General features: G+C 37.1%; 1 protein-coding gene across 2 annotated transcripts in view; it reads left to right on the plus strand.

The window, feature by feature from the left end:
• Positions 1-19,690, plus strand: part of osbpl3a (oxysterol binding protein-like 3a) — a 28,339-nt gene that overhangs the window by 654 nt on the left and 7,995 nt on the right. The window contains exons 2-17 of one of the 2 annotated variants that reach the window (XM_048202284.1): positions 8,611-8,742; positions 8,989-9,105; positions 9,205-9,258; positions 9,387-9,500; positions 9,621-9,749; positions 12,684-12,768; positions 12,924-13,027; positions 13,315-13,398; positions 13,486-13,639; positions 14,585-14,670; positions 14,770-14,901; positions 15,665-15,758; positions 15,945-16,180; positions 16,903-17,040; positions 19,382-19,445; positions 19,536-19,614. In XM_048202284.1, coding sequence (XP_048058241.1) covers positions 8,626-8,742; positions 8,989-9,105; positions 9,205-9,258; positions 9,387-9,500; positions 9,621-9,749; positions 12,684-12,768; positions 12,924-13,027; positions 13,315-13,398; positions 13,486-13,639; positions 14,585-14,670; positions 14,770-14,901; positions 15,665-15,758; positions 15,945-16,180; positions 16,903-17,040; positions 19,382-19,445; positions 19,536-19,614 — 1,787 coding nt within the window. In that variant the 5' untranslated portion in view covers positions 8,611-8,625. The remainder of the gene's footprint in view (positions 1-8,610; positions 8,743-8,988; positions 9,106-9,204; positions 9,259-9,386; positions 9,501-9,620; positions 9,750-12,683; positions 12,769-12,923; positions 13,028-13,314; positions 13,399-13,485; positions 13,640-14,584; positions 14,671-14,769; positions 14,902-15,664; positions 15,759-15,944; positions 16,181-16,902; positions 17,041-19,381; positions 19,446-19,535; positions 19,615-19,690) is intronic. The other variant, XM_048202285.1, reaches the window with a different exon arrangement.

The following is a 19,690-nucleotide window of genomic DNA, read 5'->3' on the forward strand; positions in this document are numbered from 1 at the left end:
TTAGTGTCTTCCTCCTTAGAAACCCTAAACATCCTGTCCTCATCACGGATAGACTGACTCATCGATGGGCCTAATTTTACACTTTTTCCATTACTAAAGCTAATTCTGTTTAACACACCTCAAGCTTTTCAGTTTGTGTTGAGAGGTTGTAGGTGTTTGAAGGCCTCGGTCACAATTCACTCATTTGTATGGTATGGTCTCATTTACATTGTGATTGATCAGTTTGGTCAGAGTCTTCGGCTCATCGCGTTGCCGTGGCAACAAAAAGGGACCCACATTGCTTACAAGCATTCAGACGGCGCCACGAATGCAAATATTGTGTATACTTTTATTTTTATTACATGTAGTTTTTTTGTTGTTGTAGTTTATTTATCGTTAGAGAACTGGGAACATCATTATGTTAAGGTGACTTTAGTGTAGTGTGTGACTTTAATGTGGCTGAGGTTTTAAAATTATTTTATTGACTTAAAGAGACAGTTCACCCAAAAAAGAAACGTCTGTCATCATTTACTTACCATTATGTTGTTCCTGTATGGTTTGTTTTCTTCTGTGGAAGCAAAAGGAGATGTTAGGCAGAATGTAAGGGACTGGCAGCTTCAGTTACTATTCATTTTCATTGCTTTTTTTTTTTTTTTCGTACAATGAAAGTGAAAGGTTACTGAGGTTGTCCTTGTCATTCTGCTTAACATTGTATTCCACTTTAATGTTGCACCATAAACATGGAAGTAGTGTGTTGTGTTATCCTTTCACACCACATTTTATGTAGTTTTTATTTATTTATTAGACAAGGAGGAACATCATCAAACATGGTTCCCTGTCATATTGTCGTCACTATCGCTGTGGTTTAAGGGGACTTTCATGGTACTTTAGGTGGCTTTAAGTGGGTTTGAAATGACCTGCTTGGCATATGAGTTGTTTTAATCAGTTTTCCCCAAATATTCTTCTGCACAATATTATGATAAAACACACTGCTTTATATCTTGGAGCCACTCACAATACCTTTTATAAAACATATCTGTAGCCTTCTTTCAGACTTCAAAGTTATAGTAGATATCAAGTGGCATTTGAGGAAGTAAAGGAGACTCAAAGTAAAGGGAGTGAAATTTACTCTTTATTGTTGGCCTTGACACAATATAATACATGAGGTTGTGTAGGCCACTATCTAACCAATATACTTCATTTGGTAAGCTTTCATTGCCCCTGTGAGATCATGCTTCCTAAATCATGTGACTGAAGCATCTTTCAAACACCTCAAGCCAAGGGTTACGTTTCTTTGGAAAAACACACAATAACTGCTCATTATTCATTAAGTCAAACAACCTTTACTCCTTTTAATCTATCCTCAGATCAGTCTGTATTTGTCATAACTCTATCTTCGATATGCTTCTGTGCCCTTGTTCCAATAGCCCTCACCCTACAGCCCATTTACTGTAATGACTATGCTATGTGGTGTTAATGATTGACATGTAATATACAGGGCCAGTCTACATATGTGCGTCTTTGTGTTTTCACATACCATAAAAGTCAGAATAGACAATGTCACTTTCCATTGGTTTTTGTTTTGTTTGGCATTACAACTAACTCTGATTATCCTGTGTTGGCGTTCTCTATGTTTACAACATAGGTTACTCACCCTCATGAGACAAGGCAACCTATGCTCAATGTCATGCAGAACACTCTACAACAGGGATCAGGGATGTCAGGATGTTCGCTAACAGTATATTGTTACTTGCATATTTCAAACTTTTTTTTACCCCAAAGTGAAGAACCAAAAGAACTTCGCTGTGAGTATATCAGGGCCTTAAAATGGAAAGTTTTGGCTCGGAAATCTAATTTATATAAGTTTGGGGTCAGTAAGAAATTAATACTTTTATTCAGCAAATATGTACTAAAGTGATCAAAAGTGTTTTACATTGTTACCACATTTTTAATTTCAAATAAATTCTGCTCTTTTGAACTTCCTATTCATAGAATCCTGAAAAAAAAAAAAAAAATGTTTCCACAAAAATATTAAGCAGGACAAATATTTACAACATTGATAATAATAAGAGCACCAAATCAGGATATAAGAATTTCTTTTTATGCACCTCTCTTTATTATTTTCTAAAGAATGCATTACAAAATTTAAATGAAAATAAATTTAACCAAAGAACATACCCCTCTCTTTCCCAACCCAAGAGCCATATAAGAACACTTACACCCATATGCAATGGAATGAGAATGATTTCTGAAAGATCATGTGACACTTAAAGGTGCCGTAGAACGTCTTTTTAAAAGATATAATATAAGTCTAAAGGCCAATTCACACCGCACCGACAAACGCCAACGAACAAGTTGGCCGTTGGATTTAGAATTCTATGAGAAAAAACTGTCCTGTTCACACCACCCCAACAAACACCGACAAACGAGTGACGCCTGACTGGGAAAATTCCACAACTACACACGTGTAACCATGTTAACAATATTGTCAGGCAAGTTTATTATATTAATAATGTAGCCTAGTATCATATATATTTTCATTGTATTAAAGTATTGAGGCAAAACAAAAATACTAACCTGAAATCCGAAGCACTGTAGCCATAGATCTGATAGTAGCCTAACCTATTGGTTGGTATACACCGGTTTTTAAACTTTTTTTTTTTTTTAGCGTGACCCTTTTTATTAACAAGACCCATAAGCATATACAACCATGTAGCTAAACAAGCCAAAACGGATTATTAAAAAACGAAACTGAAGGTAAAACTGCATTGCTCTCATAGTGGTTAACGTTACCTCTCTCTTTCGGTGGAGCAGCTGCTCTTGCTGAATGGCACGGATTGCACTATGTACTATTGTACCTTTTGAATATTTGTATTTTTTAACTGTATTTTATTTTTTATAACGAACAAGCTGCGATGTCACGTTTCCAGTACTTTGTTGTGTGTGCGTGAGGCACGGACGCGATCAAACAGCTCTTTGCTGGGGACTTGCCTCATCGTCATGGCAACGGTTCGTAGCCAGTTCAGATTACGTCATAGTTTGTTGCCATTTGTTGGAAAACTGTTCACACCGCGCAGACATTCCATGACCCGACAAACGCCGATTAAACATGTTCAGTCGGGTGAAAACCGACTCCGACCAACGCCAACAAACACCAACAGACGCCAACAGGGGTATCACACGATCCAACAAACTCCAACAGACGAGTTTGTTGCCGTTTGTTGGCTGTTGTCGGTGCGGTGTGAATTGGCCTTAAGGTGTCCCCTGAATGTGTCTGTGAAGTTTCAGCTCAAAATAGCCCATAGATTTTTTTTTTTATTAATTTTTTTTAACTGCCTATTTTGGGGCATCATTAAATATGAGCCGATTTAGGCTGCGACCCCTTTAAATGCTCACGCTTCCCGCCCCCGGAGCTCACGCTTGCCTTAAACAGTGCATAAACAAAGTTCACACAGCTAATATAATCCTCAAAATGGATCTTTACAAAGTGTTCGTCATGCAGCATGTCTAATCGTGTAAGTATGGTATTTATTTGGATGTTTACATTTGATTCTGAATGAGTTTGATAGCGCTCCGTGGCTAAAGCTAACATTACACACTGATGGAGAGATTTATATAGAATGAAGTTGTGTTTATGCATTATACAGACTGCAAGTGTTTAAAAAATGAAAATAGCGACGGCTCTTGTCTCCGTGAATACAGTAAGAAACGATGGTAACTTTAACCACATTTAACAGTACATTAGCAACATGCTAATGAAACATTTAGAAAGACAATTTACAAATATCACTAAAATATCATGTTATCATGGATCATGTCAGTTATTATTGCTCCATCTGCCATTTTTCGCTATTGTTCTTGCTTGCTTACCTAGTCTGATGATTCAGCAGTGCACAGATCCAGACGTTAATACTGGCTGACCTTGTGTAATGCCTCGATCATGGGCTGGCATTTGCAAATATTGGGGGCGTACATATTAATGATCCTGACTGTTACGTAACAGTCAGAGTTATGTTGAGATTCGCCAGTTCTTCAGAGGTCTTTTAAACAAATGAGATTTATATAAGAAGGAGGAAACAATGGAGTTTGAGACTCTCTTTCACAAATTCTTTGGTTTTCCAGTATCTTTTGCATAATTGAACCCTTTACACAGCAGTGACTTGGGGAGAACTGAGGGACTCACACAACTATTACAAAAGGTTCAAACATTCACTGATGCTCCAGAAGGAAACATAATGCATTAAGAACCAGGGGGTGTAAACTTTTCAACAGGATGAAGATGTGTAAATTTTTCTTACATGATATTTTTTAATTTAGTACTGCTCTTCAGAAGCTACATAAGATAATTACATGTCTGCCAGAAGACAAATTAAGTACAATTTACCTTGATCTTTAAATTAAAAAAGTTTACACCCCCTGGTTCTTAATGCATTGTGTTCCTTCTGGACTATCAACGAAAATACACTGTACCACACGGCCCTTGAATGTTTTAACATTTTAATAAAAAAGCGATAAAACTAACTATATATATATATATATATATATATATATATATATATATATATATATACAGGGAGTGCAGAATTATTAGGCAAGTTGATTTTCTGATCATATTTTTTTTCCAAGCACATTTTACCAATTCCAATCCACATCAATCTTAATAACTACTATTAATATTGTTTTTAATCATTTATAAGTGATATATAATTGTTCATGAAGGCTGGAAATGAAAAATGCCTTATATTCAGGTGTGCAGAATTATTAGGCTTTATTAGAATTTATCTTCCAGAATCTGGCAGTAAGTTTTGGAAGATCATTTTTAGTCCATCTCTGCAAGACAGACATTTCAGGATAATAGATAGACTAAAAGTGAACTCCCACATCTTACTGCCAGATTTTGGAAGATAAATTCTTCAAACAGTGGTACAAGAGGATGTGGTGCTGGTCCTTCAGGAGTCATTCTCAAGCAGTCTGTCTATAAGGCCTATAAAAACTCAGTCTTCATGTATTTTATAACACTTCAGCTTGTGATTCTTATTAAGAGCGGGTCATTTTTTAGGTTTCTTTACCTAACACAAGTCTCTGAGATCCTGACACCTTGCACTTCTGGAGACTCCAGGTAGGTTGCAGTTCTGGAAAATGGTGGCGCTGGAGACTAAAGGGTTCCTGATGGTTTCACACTTAATTCTTCACCTTAATTCTTAATTATTTTGCAGTTAACACGTCTTTTCTTTTCCACTTGTTTTTGTATGACCCCGCTGACCCAATGAGCATTTTGCTGTCCCTTGGTCATGCTTTAACTTTGCAATTTCTAGTATTGCAATAGTATTGCGTCCTTCTCATAAGCATTTAATAATTTTTGACTTTTCAGTCTTGAGTTAAATCTTTATTTTTGGCTCATTTTGCCTGTAAAAGAAAACCTGCCTAATAATTCTGCACACCTGAATATAAGGCATTTTTCATTTCCATCCTTCATGAACAATTATATATCACTTATAAATGATTAAAAACAATATTAATAGTAGTTATTAAGATTGATGTGGATTGGAATTGGTAAAATGTGCTTGGAAAAAAAATATGATCAGAAAATCAACTTGCCTAATAATTCTGCACTCCCTGTATATATATATATATATATATATATATATATATATATATATATATATATATATATATATATATATATATATATATATATATAGTTTGCATCATGGCCATAGATCGCCTATCGCCATGACTGTCTTTTGAATCTTTTGTCAGCATAATAATAGGAAAGAAAAGGGTCAAAGGAAAGCCCTGCCTTTCTGTATTTGCATATCTTCCTGTCAAGGGATAAGGGAACTTCACCTATTTTAGAAGAGTTTCCTTTCAAACATGTTGATTAGCAACTCATAAAAAGCATAACTGTGTTTTAGCAACACCTTACGCCTGATTAGCAGAAGTGTAAATAACCATATATTTATATATAGTATGCAAGGCAGTTCCTGCTGAAATGTTTGTAGTATGTACAAACGCAGGGATGAAAAACCACAGGAATTCATTTTTCCCTAAACACCAACATGCATTCGGACGCACACGCATTCTTGCCTACATACCTCAGTCTAGCTTTAGACAAGTCTGGCTCTGCAAACTAAACAAAAATCAGGCTGAGTTTGGAAACTCTGACTAGAGTTACTGGTATTTACACCCAGATTCTCAAACATACATAAATTAAAAAAGATACAAGCTAGTGACCCCCTTGAATGCTCGGAAAATTGTGCATTTGTGTGGAATATCAACATATTTATCCCACGGCAAGAGCGGACGAGGAGATTTTTTTTTTGTGTGCGGTTGTCTATTTTATCCACAAATTTGCCCTGGTGACTCAAATGACCTGAACATTAGTAGTCTGTAGTGTCGCCCTCTCACTCTGTCTATTTCTCCTATCGATATCCTCCCTCTTTATGCTTTAACATGAAGATTTAACAGTGTATGTAAACATTACACATGTGTACGTGTGTCGCTGGGTGTGGACGTATAAAGTCATTTTTAGTTTGTGGTCACTCTGAAGTAGTTTACCAGTTGTGTTTGCGTGGGACATTTTGTTTGTGTTTGATAAGTGTGTATATGTGAGTGGGACAGACTGTTTATGAAAACCTTGACTTTTTAAAAATTGCAAATTTAAAAAAAAAAAAAAAAGATCATATTTTCTTATTTAAACACTTAGTTCTAAGGTTTTGGATTGTGTTGCAAATTAAAGTGTCATGAAACCCTCCAAAAAATGTGGTCCAGTCAGGTTTTTTGTGTTTATTGTGTTGTGAAAAAAGCACTGTTTCGTTAGTTGAAGACTGAAGCCGTAGGACATAGCGTAAGCGTTTTGAACTGCGAGAGGTATTACACTTTTTCGTAAGTTGAATATGGAAGGCGATCTGGTGGAAGCTAGCTATTTTACTTCATAACGTGTTAAATATGGATATTTTTCTTACACAAATGCATTGCTTCACTTCAGAAGGCCTTTATTAACCCCCCTGGAGCTGTGTGGAATGTGGAGTATGTTTATGATGGATGGATCCACTTTTCTGAGCTTCAAACATGTGGTTTCTGTGCATTGCCATTATAAAGCTTGGGAGCATTAGGGTGATTGTTTATTAATATAACTCTGATTCTATTCGTCTGAAAGAAGAAAGTCATATACACCTAGGATGGCTTGAGAGTGAGTAAATCATGGGGTAATTTTCATTTTAAAGTGAACTAGCCTAATCCTTTAAGAACTTTGTAGACTTTTCCTATCACACTGATGTAGTGTATATGTCTGATATGTTAAATGTGCTAAGGGTGGATGAATGAATCATCTGACCGCTCCATAAATCTGGAAACTCTTCCATAAAAATGTTGCTCACAAGATTTTAAAAGTTTTGGTTATTGATTGAAAGCCTCTTGTTCTGTTGTGGGAGAAACCATACAACACCTCATATTTTTCCACCATGCAAACAAACACTCCCATGTTTCAGAATGCTTTCAACTCATTTTCAAAAGGTCACAAGGTGTCATGAAAAATTATGACACTGTGCTGATGTAGATGAGCACTGTAGTAGTTTTGTATCATACCCAAAGCATGTATATTTGTATATATGTTTTCATTCATAAAACATGTTTCATGACCCTATAAAGAGTTAAAATTGAGAAAGAGAGAGAGAAACAACAGCTGTTCTTGCTCCTTGTTCGTGTGTCTGTGCGTGTGTGTGTGTGTGTGTGTGTGTGTGTGTGTGTGTGTGTGTGTGTTTTGAGTGCACAGGAACACACTGTTCTTGTGCCCCTATCCTTTCTTCTTTCAGTGGACCATGCAATTTGCTCAAACTCCTTCTCTCACACACACACACACACACACACACACACACACACACACACACACACACACACACACACTTGGCTCAGGTGAGATTAAATAAATAACCTGATGAATGATCTTTGTTTCTTTATGCCATGAATTTTTGGCCTAAAATATAAAGGCAGCTATACTTTTTCATGTTCATTGACCCATTTACATTTACTTGTTTGTGACATTAAATAGTTGTATTTTACATTTTATTGATGACAAGTTAAATTTACTTGTAAAAAAAAATCTGAAAGCCTGTATTAGATTGCTTGCTTGAGAATATGACAATTTTCATACTGGTCTTATGCATTGTATTGTATTTTTGTAATTTCTTTTCATTTAATTTTTTTCTTATTTTTAATGCCTTTGTGCTGTAACCGCTGTGATCTTTTAGTTTTTTCTTTATTAGGGACATCTGTTTTTGACATTTATTACATTATATTGTTTCTACTTATTTCTGTATATTTATTTAAGTATGTTGATGTTTGTATGTTTTTCCTACCCGCTATTAGATTAATGTTAGGTATATAAACTAAAATTAAGCAAATATTACTGGCCATAACTTAGTTTAGGTATAAAATATTTGGAAGTTCCACCTACGACAGTATAATGACCATTACCTTGTTTTACATCTGCACAGATTTCACTGATGATTCTACTTGTGTTGTCATTCCCTTCTTCGTCTCACTCGCTTGTTCTTGTCTGTGACTCTGTTGCCCTCTGCTGGCCACATGATGTAATTTTGTGTTGAGTATTGACTGTTTTTGTGTTCACAGTAAGTTAATAGCAAGATGAGTTCAGAAGAGCAAACTGCCCCACTGTCTCCCAGAACATCACCTGCCACACCAAGCATGACACCATTTACACAACGGAAAGAGAGTAACTCCTCATCAGAAGACAACAGACAGGCAAGACAAACAGCTTCAGATCTTCATCTAGACCTTGATTGATGTTTGCTAAAACATCTAGTGTGCAAATAATACATATGATGATCTTTTGAGGCAGCTGGTTATGCCATAATTTCTCTGTATGCTTAAAATCAACATCTACAATAGCAGTGTACTTAGTGGGGAAAAAGGATAATTTTGTTCTTTCTCCCACAGCTTTTTAAAATGTACACTTCTATCTTTCTGTCTCATTTTCTTATTCTTTAGGGCAGCTGGGAAGTGGTTGAAGACTTACGGGGATTGACAGAAAATATTCAAGAGCCTGAAAAGCAAGAAGGTTTGCTGTTGAAAAAGAGGAAGTGGCCAATGAAAGGCTGGCATAAGGTGATCACATGGTTTTGCCATTGAATATAATTACATTGAAATACATGCATCTTAAACCTAAGGGTGCTAAAAAGGTTTTTTGTTTTGTTTGTTTAACAGAGATATTTCCTGCTTGAAAGGGGCATCCTTACATATGCCAAAACTGGGACTGATGTGAGTGTTAAAACAGTCTCATCCACATACTACAAACGCTTTCTTCAATGGAGGCTCATATGGAGTAAGATTGCTTAAAACCTGTCCGAGATGCTCTTTCATCCCTTACTATGTGATTGATTCCTCAGCTAAAGAAGGGGCGGTTACGAGGTCGCATTGATGTTGGTCTCTCTGTCATGGCCATGAAGAAGAAGTCAATGTGCATCGACTTGGACACAGAGGACAGTATCTATCACCTCAAGGTATTGGCATGCACACAAACAACACACACCTACATATGCTGGGCAAAGAATAGTAGGTATTTATTCTCATTTTGAGAATACACATGCTCATTAGCTGTATATTTGCTTTTACATTCACAGGCAAAGACTCGGGATCTGTTTGAAAAGTGGGTGACGGAACTACGTCATCATCGAATGTTCCGTCAGAACGAGATCGCCATGGAGCCTCCTGAGCGACACCTGCAATCTGACCCCGTCTCCAACAGACTAGTATTTACCCTCCTTACACAGTAATCAATCACAGTGTAGTATAAAATTCAGCCTTTAGACCCAACATCCCATCAACAGGATATGAAACTGTAAAGCTGTTAGAAAAGTCACAATAATAACGAGATCCACTGAGAGAAATTTTGTTTGAAACTCACAATTATTGATTGCTTAAAGGGTTAGTTCACCCAAAAATGAAAATTCTGTCATTTATTACTCACCCTCATGCCATTCCACACCTGTAAGACCTTCGTTCATCTTCGGAACACAAATTAAGATATTTTAGTTGAAATCCGATGGCTCCTTGAGGCCTCCATTGGGAGCAATGACATTTCCTCTCTCAAGATCCAGAAAGGTACTAAAAACATATTTAAATCGGTTCATGTGAGTACAATGGTTCAATATTAATATTATAAAGCGACGAGAATATTTTTGGTGCACCAAAACTACAAAATAGCGACTTATTTAGTGATGGCCGATTTCAAAACACTGCTTCAGGAAGCATCGGATCATAAATGAATCAGTGTATCGAATCTTCTGTTCGGACCAAAGTCACGTGATTTCAGCCATTGGCAGTTTGACACGCGATCCGAATCATGATTCGATACACTGATTCATAACGCTCCGATGCTTCATGAAGCAGTGTTTTGAAATCAGCCATCACTTATTTTGTTTTTTAGGCGCACCAAAAATATTCTCATCTCTTTATAATATTAATATTGAACCACTGTACTCACATGAACTGATTTAAATATGTTTTTAGTACATTAATGGATCTTGAGAGAGGAAGTGTCATTGTTCCCTATGGAGGCCTCACGGAGCCATCGGATTTCAACTAAAATATCTTAATTTGTGTTCCGAAGATGAACGAAGGTCTTACAGGTGTGGAATGGCATGAGGGTGAGTAATAAATGACAGAATTTTCATTTTTGGGTGAACTAACCCTTTAAGTAATGAAAGAAGTAATGGCTGATATTTCTACTGTTCTGGCTTTAAAAACAACATAAATAGTTTTCCATCAAAAATTTTGTAAGATTTGTTAAATCAGGAATCAAAACACCTGTATGTACAGTAGAAAAAGAGTTTGAATATGAAGGATAAAGCCTGAATTTTGCTTGCAACATCAGTCTAATGTTAATAATGCGATCACTAATTCAAAAAAAGTGAGTTTAAGTTTCACACTTAAAGGGTTAGTTCACCCAAAAATTACATTTCCGTCATTAAGTACTCACCCTCGTGTTGTTCCAAACCCGTAAGACCTTTGTTCATCTTCGGAACACAAATTAAGATATTTTTGATGAAATCCAAGAGGTATCTGAACCATCATAGGCAGCAACATCATTGCAACTTTAAAGGCCCAGAAAGGTAGAAAAGACATTGTTAAAATAGTCCACGTTAAAATAGTTGTTATTTTTGTTTTGTTTTTGTGCACAAAAAGTATTCTCGTCGCTTCATAACATTATGGTTGAACCACTGTAGTCACATGGACTATTCTTTAATACCATTCTGGACCTCAAAAAGTGCAATGACGTTGCTGCCTATGTGTGGTTCAGAAACCCTCAGATTTCATCAGAAATATCCTAATTTGTGTTCCGAAGATGAACAAAAGTCTTGCGGGTTTGAGACGCATGAGGGTGAGTATTTAATGACAGAAGTTTCATTTTTGGTTGAGCTAACCCTTTAATTCTTAATTTCCATTTTCCAGAACTGCAAACTACCTAGAGTCTTTAGACGTACAAGGTGTCAGGTTCTCAGAGACTTTTCTAAGGCAAGAAATCCTGAAACATGACCCCCAGTCCCCACTTAGAGTGTGATCACACTTGGCAGGTTTGGTTTGATTAAAACGAACTCTGGTGTGATTGCTCTGTTAGTGCGGTTCATTTGAATAAGTGTGAACACTGCCATCCGTATCGTGGTGCGCATAAACAAGTGGACCCCTGAAAAGATGTCTCGGTTGGCTTTCGCATACCTGTTTTTTCACCTCATAGTTTTTTCACGCAATGTTGCCCATCACAGTTAGATACAGGCATCAGAACCACGTCTCCTCGAAGCAGATCTTCGTTTGTGTGTGTGACTGAGCGATTCATGCTACTGTTGACCCCTTTACGTATTTTTATAAGCTCTTCATGAGTTGTTAACTCCATCTTATATCATCATATATACACATGTACAGCGAGCGCATTTAGCCCAGCACACAGCACTGTTTTGGATGTTTGACAAGTTCCACCGCAAAATATACGTCATAAAAGCCGTTTTTTTTTTTTTTGGTTATCGATTGTTTTGTATCATTAGGTTCGGTGTTAAAAATGACAATGTGAACACCAAGCGAACCAGGACTAAATGTATTATTTTCTTTTTTTAGCCCAGACCAAAAGAACCAAAAAAACTACAAGTGTGAACACACCTTTAATAAGAATCACAAGCTGAAGTGTCATGAAATAGATGAAGACTGATAAAAAGTTTCATAAACAGATAGGTTGAGAGTGACTCTTGAGGTATCAACAACAGTTCAAGTCAGACAACGGCGGTGGTGGTGAGGTAGTCATGGTGTGAGCTGCTGCTAACAATAAGATCGACCTTTCAGGGTAGGAGATGAACTCCCAAATCTAAGTTACAGATTCTGGAAGATAAATTCTTCAAACAGTGAAGTGGTTCTGGTCCCCCAAGAGTCACTTTCAACCTGAGAGTCTATGTATGAAGCTTTTTAAAAAAAAATCAGTCTTCATGTATTTCACAACACTTCGGCTTCTTATTAAATAAGGGGTCATGTTTCATGATTCTTTACCTTGGCAGAGTCTCTGAGAACCTGACACCTTGTACTTATGGAGACTCCAAATTCTAGAAAATGGTGGCACTGGAGATTAAATGGTTTGTGATTTATATCTTACAGATGCCAAACACCAATGACACATTTTGTCTTTTTTTCTTTGTTCCTAGCGTTCATTTCATTCTAAGCAGCCTTCAGCCCTGTTGAAGAACAGTTGGCGCCAAAACTCGCAAGACATGGAAAAGTGCTGCAAAGGTAGCTGCAAAAACCTGAACTGACACATTTTTCTGCTGCATTAATCATGGTCAAAATACTGTTCATCTGTCAGATAATACACAGAGAACATTTTAAAAATGCAGGATGACCCATCACTAAGAAAATGAAATGGTAAATGGTAATCTTTTTGTTAGATCTTTCAGAGTGTGAGTCGTCGTTGCTGGAATTAAATCTTCTTCTGAAAAATATGGAAGTTCTTCACCGAGCATTCTCAGCACCTGCCATTAACTTTCTGCAGGTAGTTTGCATTATTGTATGTTTTGCGTTTATATTTTGCGTGTGTGATTAAATTAATTTTGGAACATCCAGATACCTCCTAAACTCTTCATATATGTACACTACTATTTGAAAGTTTGGGGTCAGACAGATTTTTTTTTTTTAATGTTTTTGCAGTTTCTTATGCTCATATGTTTTATAGACAAAACATAAACGTGTGTGTGTGTGTGTGTGTGTGTGTGTGTGTGTGTGTGTGTGTGTGTGTGTGTGTGTGTGTGTGTGTGTGTGTGTGTGTGTGTGTGACCCCAGACTGAAGGGTCCAAAAAAGAGAAACGAGGACACAAAAAATGGAGATCAAAGAATAATAGCAAGGAAAATAAAAGCACACTACAGGTAAGAATATTGGCTCTAAATCTAACTCCACTTTACACATACAGATACTGCATCACATACTGTCATTAACCATCTGTCATTTTCTAGCAGAATCCTGACACTTCATCTTCCCGTCTACATGTATCTCATCCAAACTTGGTATATTCAGAGCCTGTATCACCAGACTCATGTTTGGATAGTCCAGACTCACCCACAGAAGCCTCTCGGATGCAGGAGGAGTTCTGTCGGCTCGCTGGCACTGGTGAGTATGAATGTTCACATGCGTGTTTGCAGGAATATTTATATGAATAATTATGATATACACTGATCAGGCATAACATTATGACCACTGACAGGTGAAGTGAATAACACTGATTATCTCTTCATCATGGCACCTGTTAGTGGGTGGGATATATTAGGCAGCAAGTAAACATTTTGTCATCAAAGTTGATGTGTTAGAAGCAGGAAAAATGGGCAAGCGCAAGGATTTGAGTGAGTTTGACAAGGGCCAAATTGTGATGGCTAGACGGCTGGGTCAGAGCATCTCCAAAACTGCAGCTCTTGTGGGGTGTTCCTGGTCTGCAGTGGTCAGTATCTATCAAAAGTGGGAACTATGGGAAGAAGCCAAGCTGGCGGAGGCAATGTGATGCTTTGGACAATGTTCTGCTTGGAAACCTTGGGTCCTGTCATCCATGTGGATGTTACTTTGACACGTACCACCTACCTAAGCATTGTTGCAGACCATGTACACCCTTTCATGGAAACAGTATTCCCTTTTTAGCAGGATAATGCGCCCTGCTACAAAGCAAAAATGGTTCAGGAATGGTTTGAGGAGCACAACAATGAGTTTGAGGTGTTGACTTGGCCTCCAAATTCCCCAGATCTCAATCCATTCGAGCATCTGTGGGATGTGTTGAACAAACAAGTCCGATCCATGGAGGCCCCACATCGCAACTTACAGGACTTAAAGGATCTGCTGCTAACATCTTGGTGCCAGATACCACAGCACACCTTCAGGGGTCTAGTGGAGTCCATGCCTCGATGGGCCAAGGCTGTTTTGGCAGCAAAAGTGGGACCAACACAATATTAGGAAGGTGGTCATAATGTTATGCCTGATCGGTGAATTTTAATAATCAGCTACTGACTTTTTTGATATTAGAAGAACCATGAAATGACACATACTCTTCCCCTTTCTTTCTTCTACTAGTTCATTCCACTCTTAGGTCAGCGTACACTTCCCTTTGCGCAGAAAGAGACAGAGTCAGGAACACATTAGATTGTATCAATGAGAAGGTATACAAGCAACAAATCAATGTTATCTGTTGTTAAGTGTTTATATTCTCTGTTATTATTGGCCCAAATCAAGCCTATTATATCTTCTTATCCAAACAGGATGTCCTTGATGGGTCACGCCCTCTGCTGCAGCAGGTGTCCAGTGAGAGTCGAGGGTCAATCCCAGAGTCCTTGTCAGAGTTCTTTGATGCTAAAGAGTATCTGCTGTCTGGCAGCTCATCTGAGAATGAGGTCAGAAAGGTCAAGAGGTCAAATCACAGATTTGCATGAATCATCTGACAGTGATTTTGTGATGGAATTTTTTTTTTTTTTATCAATAAGAAACCAAAAAGTGAGGCACTGTGAACTGAACTGTAGATTAACGGGCTTCCTGCGGGTCATTAAAAAAAGTTTTAAAAGTCTGAAATTTGAATCTCCTAATTTTAGGGCCTTAAATATGTGTTTGTTTTCTGCTAGATATTCAATTTTGAGATTAAAGTCTTAAATCTGATAGAAAAAATACAGCCGTTTAGTGCAACTCGATGTTGTTAGGTCTTATTTAAATAGGCCTTGTCCAAAATGGCACCCTAAACACTTGCAGTCTTCCTACGAGTCTGCACTTTCGTGATGTAACGCCACTGTGACTGTCAGGAAGAAGTTTGCTGTGAAGCTCGCATGAGTGCGGTCTCAGCAAAAGTGCGTATCGAAGGTGCATATCGGCCGCGATCATTGTAAGTTACTTTTTTAGGCACAATATTGTCAGTTTTTTCGCCAATGAAGATTTCCAAATGAAAACACAGCAGAACCTTTGTTCTTCTCTGAGCAACAAAATCACAGAAAATTTGAGACATTTTTTTTACCATATTGCACACCCCCAGCATAGTTTTAATTTTTATTTCTTTAGGCCTTAAAAAGGTCTTTAAAAGCCTTAAATTTGACTTTAAAAATGTGCAGGAAAAAGTTACACATGAATTCCTTTATGATCATTATAATTTTTTTTTTTGTGTGTGACCAGGTGTCTGATGATGATTCGTACGTCAGTGATGTGAGTGACAGCACATCAGTAGAGTTTTGCAGGAATGAAAATGGCAGCGTGAGGGAGAATTTTGGTGAGGCACTGTCAAACCCTCACATTATTTATTTATTTCAAAAAGTGACAGTGTACATTAATCAAAATTCATGAATGTTAATGTACCCAAATTAGCCCAAAGGCTAGTTTTCAATTTCACCTTTATGAAGCTTCGCCTTTCTTCGCAGTCACATTTAATGGATTGTTTGTATGTGAGTGTCTTCAGGTAATGGCAACGAAAGTACGGTGATGAGGCGAGGCCGTTTGCCAAGTGCACGCATGAACGAGAGCGTGAATCTGTGGAGTATTCTGCGCAGTAACATTGGTAAAGACCTGTCGAAAGTGGCTATGCCCGTCCAACTCAATGAACCCATGAACACTCTGCAGAGACTATGTGAGGAAGTTGAGTACTGCCACCTGCTGGACACCGCTGCAAACACACGTGACCCACACATGCGCATGGTGAGCTCAATCAAATTATAATTCTGTCATCATTTACTTGCTCTCATGAAATTCTAAATCTGTATTACTTTCCTTCTTTTTTGGAACACAAAAGAAGATACTTTTAAGCTTCAGAATGGATTTTTTGTTTAATTAGGACTGCATGATTATTTGAAATTTAACCATGATTTGTACTTCTTTTGATTATTTAATCATAATTGTCTGCGATAAATACAGTGCCGTTCAAAAGTTGGGGATTGGTAAGATTTTTTTTATGTTTTTGAAATAACTCTCATATGCTCGCTCAAACTGTATTTATTTAATCAAAAATACAGTAAAAACATATTATTATATTATTAACATAACAAAATATTACAATTTAAAATAATTGTTTTCTGTTTGAATATATTTTAAAATGTCATTTGTTTCTGTGTTGACAAAAGCTGAATTTTCAGCATCATTATTCCAGTCTTCAGTGTCACATGATCCTTCAGAAATCATTTTAATATGCTGATTTGCTGCTCAAGAAACATTTGATTATTATCAATGTTGTGTCCTTTTTTAAGGATTCTTTGATTAATAGAAAGTTCAAAAGAACAGCATTTATTTGAATTTGAAAGCTTTTGTAACATTACATTGATCAAGTGACAGTAAAGAACAAAAGATTTCTATTTCTGATAAATGCTGTTCATTTGAACTTTCTATTCATCAAAGAATTGTTCTTGTGTGTTTTTTTTCTTAAGGTATATATTGCAGCATTCGCTGTGTCGGCCTATGCATGTTCATTCACTAGAGCAGGAGGAAAACCTTTTAATCCTATACTTGGAGAGACATACGAGTGTCTCCGGCCAGATAAGGGCTTCCGCTTCATTGCTGAACAGGTAACCATGCACATTTCTGTTATTTCAACCAAAACACAAAGATGTACACTAGGGCTGTCATAATAACCACAATATTGTAATAGTGCGATACATGCCAACCACAGAGGAAATGCAAGCAACTGTGCCGTTCACATTTTTTTACATTTTTTTTTTTATAAGGCAATACCCTATCATTAATAATGATAACAAAAGTGAACTTTTTTTTATTTTTTTATAACCTAATTAAAACTGTGTATGTACCATTGTGATTTGTACTGAAGCTCTGGAGAGCATTGCTGGTTGAGCTTTGTAAAGAGATTCTCAAAGTTAAAGGGTTAGTTCACTCAAAAATGAAAATTCTGTCATTAATTACTCACCCTCATGTCGTTCCATACCCCTAAGACCTTTGTTCATCTTTGGAACACAAATTATTAAGATATTTTTGATGAGATCAGAGAGGTATATGACTCGTCCATAGACAGCAATATAACCACCAATTTCAAGGTCCAGAAACGTACTAGTCGACGTGAATGCAGTGGTTCAACCTTAATTTTATAAGGTGATGAGAATACTTTTTGTTAGCAAAAACAAAACAAAAATAACAACTTTATTCAACAATCTCTTCTCTTCCCTGTCATTGTCCTTACGCAGTTGCCGCATTAAGCACAGTGAAGGCTTCCATGTTTATATCTGAATGCCGGCTCAGTATTGGCCAAAGCTGATCACGTGAGCAGCATGACGCATGCGTGTGATGCTGACGCAGGAGCCGGTCAATAATGAGTCGGCATTCTGACATAGGACCTGGAAGCGCTGGACATAAACAATGAGAATGACACAGAAGAGAAGATATTGTTGAATAAGAAGTATCCTCATCGCTTCATAAAATTAAGGTTGAACCACTGCAGTCATGTTGACAGATTTAATGATGTCTTTAGTACCTTTCTAGACATTGAAAGTGGTGGTTATATTGCTGTCTATGGACGAGTCATATACCTCTCGAATTTCATCAAAAATATCTTAATTTGTGTTCCGAAGATGAACGAAGGTCTTACGGATGTGGAACGACATGAGGGTGAGTAATTAATGACAGAATTTTTTTGGGGGGTGAACTAACCTTTTAAAATAATTGAAATGCCTTAGCAGTTGAATAAACTGTTTGACTCACTCAAAGACAGTACCTTGCCGCCATCTAGTGGCATAACAATGTAACCTGCACTGACTGAGAACCTGTCTAGAACACGCAGAGACAAGCAGTGCTGATGCTGGATACTGTAGAGGGTATGCATGTGATGTCACCGTTGGCCATAATGACTGCGGTTACGCCCACTGAGTGGCAAAAAAGACTGAGTGGCAGCATGGGTTTTCATCCAAAACTGGAAAGAGATTTGATATTTTTACTGACTGCTGAAAGCTACAGAAAAAAGAAGCAAATGGATTGCTGCAATTCACAGAAACAACTGGACTCAAGTCAGAGAAATGTGGATTTGCAGTCATCTTTTTGTGTCAAAATGTTGGATTTTGGGGTAAAATCATATCTTAAATATTGTATTGTTATATATTGTGTTGACAATTCATGAAATTAAATATTTACCATCTTATATTCTGCATAATTGGGTGTTTTTAAATAAACACTGACAAGTTTTATGGGTTGTACGATATGACGATATATATATATATATATATATATATATATATATATATATATATATATATATATATATATATATATATATATATAACATTGATATAAGTGATCACTCCGATTTAGACCTACCTATATTGTAGTTACATAAAGCGTTCACGGGCAGATTTTAGGAACACTTTCGAGCCCAACCTTTAGTTTAATCATTTGTTTTACTAGTGTTTTTGCAGTTTCCCCTATTAAATCCAGTCATGCTGCAGGATCTTTTGCCACTCAGTCCAGCTGAGGGAGCGTGTTCCAGCGGGAAAGCGACGTCAATGTATACCCTCTATTGGGAAATTTCAGCAGTATTAGAAAGCCTCTTGTCCAGTCAGATTTGAGGATTGGAACTAACTGTTATACATATAACAATAGTCCAACAAGCTTATTATCTGGTTTATGTTCTGTTATGTGGACCCTTATTTTGACATTCTTGTTTGTTGCTATATTTACGTCACGTTATTCTCCTGCGTGTTCGTTTAGAGTGTTTGGATTATTAAAGGATTAGTTCACTTCAGAATTCAAATTTCCTGATAATTTACTTACCCTCATGTCATCCAAGATGTTTATGTCTTTCAGTCGAAAAGAAATTAAGGTTGAGGTTTTTTCTTTTCGACTGAAGAAAGAAAGACAAACATCTAGTGAACATGCTCACATGCTCTTTAACACTGTGTCCCTAAGGTCAGTCACCATCCACCTGTGTCCGCTTGTCACTGTGAGTCCAAAAACTACACATGTTGGCAAGGTAAGTGAAGCACACTTGGGTCAAGCCTTTTAGCTGTTTGCATGATTTTGATGTCGTAAACTGTGTCCATTCTCTGCATATGCCCATTAGATATCCGTTGGAAGAATAAGTTTTGGGGAAAATCCATGGAGATTGTTCCCATGGGAGTCACTCACTTAGAGTTGCCAGGGTGATTTTTCATTTTATTCTGAATTATTCTGCTTATCATTCACACATTATTCCAGCCCTCATTCTCATCCATGTCT

Source organism: Megalobrama amblycephala, linkage group LG9 (genome assembly GCF_018812025.1).
Source record: "Megalobrama amblycephala isolate DHTTF-2021 linkage group LG9, ASM1881202v1, whole genome shotgun sequence".
NCBI lineage: Eukaryota > Metazoa > Chordata > Actinopteri > Cypriniformes > Xenocyprididae > Megalobrama > Megalobrama amblycephala.